This window comes from Hemibagrus wyckioides, linkage group LG10 (assembly GCF_019097595.1).
Source record: "Hemibagrus wyckioides isolate EC202008001 linkage group LG10, SWU_Hwy_1.0, whole genome shotgun sequence".
In the NCBI taxonomy this organism is placed as follows: Eukaryota; Metazoa; Chordata; class Actinopteri; order Siluriformes; family Bagridae; genus Hemibagrus; species Hemibagrus wyckioides.
The window spans coordinates 17,531,978-17,541,802 of NC_080719.1; the positions used below are offsets into that span (position 1 = coordinate 17,531,978).

Sequence of the window (9,825 nt, forward strand, 5' to 3'; positions counted from 1 at the left end):
AGGGCAATTGAACTAATTATGTAGACATAATATATAGACATTATGATAGAAAAAAACCTTAATGAGGAAGAGGAAAAAAAGGAATAAACAGAAACTAAACAATGCACAGATGTACTGTATGTCAGTGTCATGTTTCATGATTGATTTTTAGGTTGCCAGAACATCTCACCTTATTGACTCATGCAGTAGAGAGCTCTAATAATACTGTAGCTCTAAATTGAGTGTGTGGAGGAAACCAGTATGGTTTTTATCAGATGTTAATTTTAATTTCAATACAGTAGAGCTTTTATAACAATGGACATTATCGCAAAGCAGCTAGACAGGAATCTAAAAATTCAGAATAAAACAAATGTATTTATACCTAATGAGCAAATGAGAGGCAACAGTGGTGAGGAAAACCTCCCTGAAGTGAAACCTCGAGAGGAACCAGACTTTTAAGGGAAAACAACCCCTCTGCTGTATAGGGAGGTCAAGCTTGAAATCATCCTTTAACAGAAGCATTCTGATGTCCAAAGTCATATTGCGTTCAATAATTATTGTCTTTTATTTCCGTATTCGAGATGTTAATACATATTTATTTATATTAATGGAAAATTGACATTGTTTTTTGCTAATGTGATAACAAAGTACTTTAATAGGTACAACAGCTGGGTTAAATAGCTTTGTTGACTTGTTGACATTGTTTCAGTATTACAATACAAACACACCATTGTGTACTAAGCGTTGGTGGGGAGAGGTCACATTAGATTGCAGACAATCACAGTAGGGCAAATGCACAGATCCCTTTCTGGGAACATATGCAAAAGCCGGGAGTTGAGTTTGGGCCGGTGTACTGCGTTTCTGAGAAATGAGGAGGTTACAGATGTTTAAGGCTGCTAATTATTGGCTTAAAGAAAGGAAATTATAGCGCGGGATTAAGGCAACCATTAAAACTCTTCCGACAATTATTTTGTGAACTGTGCACATGTCAAGTTTAAATGGCAGGATACAGCTTCAAAGCAGAGTTTACGTTTACATGCAAGTCATCGCAAAAAGTTCAAACGGTTTGTTCGAACCAAATGCAGCAAACAACATGAGATAAATTATTGAGAGAAACGGCCTCCTTGTGTGGGTTTGTGTGTTGGGAGGTTAAACAATAAACAGGAATTCATGGGAATAAGTATGTACAACAGAAATTATCTAAAAGTTTTGTTATAGCCTCTCTGAAGTGCAATAGGTTTCGAAGTATGATTTATTTAAACAATCAATCTGTTGTCCATTCGGTGCTGTGCAAAGTGTGTGGATCATTAAGCCATGTAACAGTTATAGAGCTTCAGTTAGTGTTCACAGGATGATCATTAACAACAGAAGGGGAATCTCAGTGACACTGTGGTTGTTGCTGCCAGATGCGCTGGTTTGAGTATTTCGGAAACTGCTGATTTTCCTGAGATTTTCACATACAACAGTGTTTAAAGCTGAATTGTGTGATAAAAAAATAAAAAACACCAAACAAACATCCAGCTGTATTATAGAAATGCTGTGTTAATGTGAGAGGTTTGAGTAGGATAGCCAGACTGGTCTGAGCTGGAAGTCTATAGTAACTCAAATAAACTCTTTACAACTATGGTGAGCAGAAAAGCGTTTCAGAATGTGTAACTCGAAATATCTGGAGGTTGATGAGCTACAACAATGGAAGAGCACATCAGGGTCCACTCCTATCTGTAAGAACAGGAATCTGAGGCTATATTTGCTCACCCAAACTGGACAGTTGAAGCCTGGAAGTATTTTGTGAGTGTTTTCCATTCTTCGTGTGTGCTTTGCTTTGCTTTGCTTTGCGTGATTCTGGTACAGGTGGAAGTACACATCTTTACTTTAAGTTAAACCACGATCTTTCAAATCTCTGTTCCTAAAATCCTACTGTACTCTGCATGTACACATATCCAGGTCAGTGTCGTCGTCATGTGATAAATGAAAGTCTCTGTAATGTTGATACTGCGTAGTGATATTGTGTCAGCTAGAAAGTAATCCAGATTGACGTCTCTTCATATCTTCACAACAAAGCAAAGAATTTAGCTCATCTGAAACACATCACTACTGTATAGTTCACAGACTTTTAAAAACAGATCTGCCTTAAAGAGATGATGTGTATTATCATAAATACGACAAACTCGTTTTAACTCACAATTTTATTTATTTTCGATCATTCATTTAACCGCATCCTTTCTCAACAGAAGGGTCGTCTTTACACATTCTAGTAATCACAAAGTTTATTTCAGTGTATTTTTATGATATTTAAAAATGAGGACAGATAATTCAGATTCACCACTATTCACAACTCTAGCCTGAAGGCTTTGTGTGTTTTATGTAAAATGAAAGGACAATATTTAAAAAAAAAATTATATATATATATATTCACATAAGGACTGCTGTGGATTTTCTTTAGCTTTGATCTGTTTAAGGGCAGAGGTCCATCATTTTTTTTCCTGCATCTACTCTCCTTTCACCTTAATTGTTCATGCAGTTAATGAAGCCACTTATATATATATATATATATATATATATATATATATATATATATATATATATATATAAAATGTAGCCACTCTATATTATATATATATATATATATATATATATATATATATATATATATATAAGTGGCTTCATTAACTGCATGAACAATTAAGGTGAAAGGAGAGTAGATGCAGGAAAAAAAATGATGGACCTCTGCCCTTAAACAGATCAAAGCTAAAGAAAATCCACAGCAGTCCTTATGTGAAGACATTTTGCTTTCTTTTTCTTTCCCCCAGTATAGAAAACGTCCATCCTTAGGAGACAACTTAGAAGAAGAAGCTTCGTCAAATAGTCCTTCATTAATCCTGTTCATGGAGATCTACTTGCACCTTGTCACAGAACTCGTCCAACCCAAATCCGACACGGCCGATCTGGTGCATCATGAACACTGATTATCCAGATGAAGCTCCACAGTGTGATCTCCAGGAGCAGGGTTAGTGAGCGGTGCTCTACACCGTGGCCTCGATCTCTGGCGGCTCATCGCCCTCTAGCAGGCTGTAGGAGGCATGGCTCTGGAAGGGCCTCTGCAACGGGTGACACAGAAGCTTAGCCATGCAGTTATGCAGCTCGATGGCCGGGCCACACAGTGACACTTCAAAACGGTAGCACATCCCCTTCGAGTCCAACTTCGAGAAAGATTCATACGTGTCCTGTAGAGAGGAGAGGTGGGCGGAAAATCGTAAGGGAAGCTACTCTCGCAGGATGCTTTGCAAAGATAATCGGATGAATGTAAACAAACAGCTCAAGACAAAGGGCACTAACACACAGGATAAACATGCAGCTATATTCGAATGTGAATATATACATTCCATTTAATAATGTTGAATTAGACTTCATTGACATTTTCATTATTAGAAGCCAAAGAAATAGTCCATGTTAAGACAGAAATAGATGTAAAAGTAAAATATCAGTAGAAAAGTCATTCTGAATGAATATAAAAAGGAAGAAAACACTTCCAGGGTGTGCTGGTCGAGGAAAACAATTAATAACAGACGTCTTGCTGTGGCGCAGACTGTTCTAATAACAGCACAGTGTGAAGTGTTTCAGTCCTCTTATACCGAATCACTAGCTATTTATTAAAGAATGACATATCATGGTTTTTGATCTCTTAGTGTGGGAAGAATGTAATGATATGAGCTGTCTGTGAGACGAGTTACTTCCTGTTATCATGTGATCACTTACAATATGTAATAGTAGCTTAAAACAGCCTATCACCGGCGGCTCTTTTTTTGTCCTCTCGGGTAGTTAATACAATCAGAAAATGGAGCCTGTTGTGTTACAAAGAAACTGCAAACCCCTTTATCTTGAAGACATTCCTGTGGTTGTAAACCTAATGCTTTATCTCTGACTGTTAAAAAGCACTGACACTCTTTCTAAAAAAAAAAGAAAAGAAAAAGGTCTCCTCACAGAAAACTTCCCATCACCAATTACACAGCTCATTTATCCATAGGTTTAAATTACATTTGAATTGCGTGACCTGTTTGCCATGCAAGTCCCTGTAGCCGGTGTTACTTTCCACTCTGTGCTGTTAGCATCACTGTGGTATAAATCTACTATAATAACTTGTATACCTTTCAGTTGGCTGATGGCTAAAGCTGAGAGGCCCAGGAGGAGCTTCTTCCCTCAGGCCATCAGACTCCTCCATATGGACCATCACATAACATATAAAACTATGCATGTGACAAATAAAATCTTGCATTTTGTAATATTAAGCAGCCCTGGTCCTCCTACTCATTCTTTACGCACTGCTTCCTTCTAATCACGCCTACAGACATAGAGCATTGTGGCAGAACATCTTTCCTTTTTTTTTCTCATCTTGTGTTCATTTTACCTGGAAGTGTTGAATTGTTTCTTGTCACAGGATACTCTCATGTTTCATTTGAAATGTCTGAGACGTTACAGATAATATTACTTCATATTATCAGCTTTTCCATAAACAAAATGCTAGGGAATGCACACACCTACCGTTACCTGTAAGAAGATTGGATACTGTGTTATAATAACTGCTATTTTTAATCTCAGTCTTTATAGCAGCGAGACAAGGAAATAAAATTACCCTCCAGCTGCTGTCCTCCATCTGCTCGTCAGCGCCATTATGAAGGTAAATGACATCGAAGAAGAAGTACGGAGAGCGTAGCATTTTCTGTAAGACAACATTTCATTTGAGAAGCATATGAAGTGAGCCAAAATAAAGCGTATTGTGTCAGTTCTGGAAGATTTAAACATGACATAAGACATGCGTTCACTTACACTGACAGCGTCTGATGGGTTAAACTGCAGCTGGCCTGCGTGCCGACTGTAAATGAGGAGAGTACGGACCACGAAGGGCGGTGGGATCGTCTGAACGTTGTCCATCAGTGGAAGTTCGATCTTCTGGAGACTATACAGAAGGAGACATTTTATAGCATGTAATTATGATGTTAATGTAATATGAGTACTTTCCCAGACACAGAAATGAATGAATTGATCTGTCATTACTTAACAATACACCAAGCAATGGAACAGTGTCAGACTTGTAACGTTCTTAAAGGCTGCACTTTTGAGCCAATCTGAATAAAACAGAATTTATATAACCTTTACCAAAGGTTTACTTTCTGCTTTATTCTTATAGCACTTTTACTTTAGTACCTGGTGCTACCAAATCCTTCATCATTTCCTTTGTTGTAGTTTTGCAGTATAGATGAACCTTTCGGACCATCCCTGGGATCTGATTTGTGTCTCTATACTGCAGTGTCTGTGTGGTCCAACAGTTTTTGTTTTTCCATATATTGTACAGATATTGTTCAGGGTATATTGCTTGGAAAATCCTCCTGAGGAACCGGACTTATGGAGGTCCAAAATTCGTAAAAAAATTTCTAAGACAGGTGTCTAGATTTTCGCTAGTCACTAAAAATGCCGTCTGAGGTGAACCAAACAAATCCTAATTACGGGCAATTGGCCAAAGCGAAATTAAAAACTCACGATATCAATTTCTCAAATATTACACACTGTTTAAAGACACAGTCAACCCAAGACGTGAATTAAAGCTAAAATAATAATACATAATATAATGATAATAATATAATATATAATAATAATAATAATAATAATAAAGCTCTAATCAACTAGTGTAAGATTCCCAATGATGTGCATAAATTAGATGCTCCAATCAACTTATCAAAAGAAATGTATGAGAACACAAAACGCCTAGAGATTAAATATCTTTAGCTTCAAATCCATCACAAAGATCAGCATCACACTTACATTACATTGAGAAGATCCTCCAGGTCTGGATTAAAGTGTTAAGAAATAATCATTTTACAGTAATCAAGTTTTACCATCTCGTAATGTGGCACTTTATCCAGTAATCGATTATCATGGGCGTGAAAAGGATACTGAAAGATTCACAGACATTTGTTTCGAGATCATACAAACAGCTACACAGCTCCCGTGGGTCAGAGGTAAAGCCTGATAGCTAGGGAAGAGAAAATTACAAATACTTTTTAATTCCCTGATGAGGATTTACAACAACTGGCATTTTGTGGTAGTGAATTAAAACAATTTTTCAATACAATACACCACAATAAGCAAATATTCTAACATGCATACGTGTACATTTATAACACAGCTTCGCTGAATTCTCAGTTCTGATTGCTCAGTAAGTGCTGATTCATTTGCTTGAACATCATCACACAATTTTAGAAAATCAGTGCCTCCAGGGTTTTGCAGAAATGAGGGCAAAATCAAGCAAATTATGTCATGCCTTTTTTTCATTAAAAAATGACTATTTTCCGCAGATTTGGGCCGAGATGTGTGACATCATCACAACGCATGTTCAGCCAAAGCCCTCTTCGATTCATGTGCATCGAACATGAGTACACCTATCAAAGGAAGTAATTACATATGCGTCTATAATGGTCTTCTTAAAATGAAGAATCCTGTGCTTGGAAATTCAAGTAGTTTTCCATAAAAAGCACAAAAAAGCTGCAAAATCAAGCATTTTTGGTTGCATCAACAACAACAACAACAACAAAAACCCTCTGAAATACTGAAGAGACTGAGAATTGGTCTATTTATAATTCAACTGCTTGAGGATATAATTGGTTAAGTCAATAAAGATTTTTAAGTAAATACACAACTTTTGCAAATTGCTGTAGTATAAGGAGAGTAAAATGGAGGTACGTGCTAATAATCAGTCCTATTTAATCCAGTTTAATCTAGAGATAATCCCTGATAGATTACTGACCGCTATGTGTTCCATACAAATAAGTCTTAAATAATTTTTAAATATGTGATGCTGTTCCACTGTGTCACAGGGTTTGTACACCAATATGTGGATAACCAATCAGGTGCAGGATTCTGAAGCTCGTGGTCAGATGACGATAGCATCTTATTAAAGGTTACCCATTTACTACTCACCCACAAGGCATCGTCGTTGACCACGACCAAGGCGAACTCGTGCCTCTTGTCTATTTTGTGCTTTGTTCTCACAAACATTTCGATCATCTTCTGGGAGATATTGAGGGCATTTGTCTTGGACCTGAAGACGAGATCTCACTTCAAACATACAGATTTTGTTGAGATTGTAACTGTGGTGGAATTTGAGTGAAGAATATTACCCATTGAAGGACTCCAGCTTCTGCAGGGACATCTCTTCTGACAAATCCAAACAAATGATCTAATTTGGAGACATAATACACCCCATCACCAACTGAATGGAATTTAGGTAGCTGTTTCTAGTTGTCAGACAGTTGCAAAAAGATTTTCTAGACTCACGACTTTCTCAGGGCAGTTGACTCTTGGTGCTCGTAACTGGAGTTCTGTTACTGGAGGAATCTGTGATGCCAGTGAGGGCTGGCTGGGTTTGGGTCTTTCTTTGGCAGCAGCCAGTGAAGCAGGCACTGAACTGGACATGCTGCTTGCTGTGGTTGTGGCTGCAGCAGCGATGGGAGTGGGAATAGCAGTGGTGATGGTTGAGGTGGAACCTGGAGGACTGTCAGTGCTGGCTGCTTCTCCTTCTCCTTCCACTCGACTTCCCACAGTAGGCTGTGAGGGTGGAGGACTGTTCAGACCACCGTTACTGCTCCGTCTGTCCTCCGCTCCCTCTGGATTGGACCGTGTCCTCGGCCGCAGTTCTGCCATTCGCTCCTCTCCATCAGCTGGGCCTGGATCTGCGCCCTCCATCACACTAGTCACTGTGTACCAAAGAGCAGCAAAATTTCACTTTGAAAATGTTATCATGACATTTTACACTGGATTCAGAAGAATGTTTCATTCAAAGGCTAACCCTTATTCTTATTTTCATGTTTGTGAATGAAAGGGAGGATAGTGGAACAATAAGATTACAGGGTGAAGAGGTGAAGAAGGTACAGGAGTTTAAGTACTTGGGGTCAACAGCCTAGAGTAATGTTTGATGTGGTAATGATTGTGGGAAAGAGGTAAAGAAGCGAGTGCAGGCAGGTTGGAATGGGTGGAGAAAGGTGTAGGGAGTTCTGTGTGCTAGAAAAATATCAGCAAGAATCAAGGGGAAGGTGTACAAGACAGTGGTGAGACCGGCCATGCTGTATGGTTTAGAGACAGTGTCACTGAGGAAGAGACAGGAGTCAGAGCTGGAGGTAGCAGAGCTGAAGATATTGAGGTTCACTGCAAAATCAAGCATTTTTGGTTGCAACAACAACAACAACAACAACAACAAAAAACCCTCTGAAATACTGAAGAGATTAATTGGTCTATTTATAATTCAACTGCTTGAGCATATAATTGGTTAAGTAAATAAAGATTTTTAAGTAAATAAACAACTTTCGCAAATTGCTGGAGTATAAGGAGAATGAAATGCAGGTATATGTTAATAATCGGTTAAATGGTTTAGAGACAGTGTCACTGAGGAAGAGACAGGAGTCAGAGCTGGAGGTAGCAGAGCTGAAGATGTTGAGGTTCTCTTTGGGAGTGACACGGTTGGACAGGATTAGGAACGAGTACATCAGAGGGACAGCTCATGTTGGACGTTTGGGGGACAAAGTTAGGGAGGCCAGATTAAGATGGTTTGGATATATTCAGAGGAAGGAGAGTGAGCATACTGGTAGGAGAATGTTGGGCATGGAGCTGCCAGGCAGGAGGAAAAGAGGAAGGCCAAAGAGGAGGTATATGGATGTAATAAATGAGGATATAAGTGGGTGTAAGTGTTAAGGATGCAGAGGATAGGGATAGGTGGAGAGAGACGGTTCGCTGTGGAGACCCCTTAAGGGAAGAAGAAGAAGATTCTAGATCATATTGTATAAATACTATATAACTAAACATTTGGAGGCTGCCAGTAAGCGGTTCCTGACTGCACATCTGTTCACATCATTACACCTTCCTGTTCTCCTCTTACACCTGACTGGGAATAAATGATTATCTGGATTAAATAAATTGATTATCTTTGTTTCTAAAAGTAAATTGTGAGCAAAGGGAGAAAAATAAATAAATATCGCACATGCCTGTTCTCACCTTTCAGGCCAAAAACTCAACCTGAGCAGTGTCTTTTCAATGAAACAGTAAAGTCACAAATCTCTACAACGTCCAGATGACAAACAACCCGACAGCCACAACCGGCTGCAACATAAATCCCATGTATTCCCTTTCTAGGGTCACTACATAGGGTTAGAAATGGCGCGTTTCCGCGTCACACGTAGTGCACTACATGTACACTACAGAGCCGTTTAACATACGGCCTTCGTATACCAGCTAGCAGTGTAGCATTTAGCTAACAAGCTTTTCACCCGTCAGCAAGTGTGCAAAAAAATGTCTAGCTAATGTGCTATAAAAAGAGTTTATTTACAGAATCGCAATCTGAAATAAACAGTTTGTAGAGCTTACCGAAATCTGTCAAAAGGTAGCGACAGATACGTGAAAGAAATCCCTTCAACACTTCCTCATTCGGCTCTACTTCGTTGACAGACTCAGAAGGAGAGAGGAGGCGCGTTCAGAGCGCCACCGCCACCTAGTGGACAAATCATCAACTCTTCTGCAGAACATTTTTTGAATCAGCATTATATATATATATAATTGTAGAAAAATATATAGCAGAAATAAAATATGAAGACTTTGAGGAATCATAATGGAGATTATGATTTCCTGAAATCCAAAATGTGTGTTTATACTTTCTGACTCCATACAGTTAACAATTTTGTTTTTACTTTCTTGTCTGTTGTTCACTTATTATTTTTGTCCTGTGTCTGAGTGGGAGTGTATTGGGAACCGTAGCACAAGTCTTTCATTGTATACAGAAGCTTAAAGCACTCTTTATGCACATAA

At 38.6% G+C, this 9,825-nt stretch overlaps 1 protein-coding gene across 1 annotated transcript; it reads right to left on the bottom strand.

The window, feature by feature from the left end:
• Positions 1 to 2,794: 2,794 nt before the first annotated feature.
• On the bottom strand, positions 2,795 to 9,530 carry babam1 (BRISC and BRCA1 A complex member 1). The gene is made up of 9 exons (XM_058400984.1): positions 9,388 to 9,530; positions 7,309 to 7,727; positions 7,152 to 7,210; positions 6,952 to 7,072; positions 5,929 to 6,007; positions 5,797 to 5,821; positions 4,804 to 4,933; positions 4,610 to 4,696; positions 2,795 to 3,203 (listed from the first exon to the last, which is right to left on the bottom strand). The coding sequence occupies exons 2-9, from the start codon at positions 7,714 to 7,716 to the stop codon at positions 3,003 to 3,005; spliced, it is 1,110 nt and encodes a 369-aa protein (XP_058256967.1). The 5' UTR covers positions 7,717 to 7,727; positions 9,388 to 9,530; the 3' UTR covers positions 2,795 to 3,002.
• Between the last annotated feature and the right edge of the window lie 295 nt (positions 9,531 to 9,825).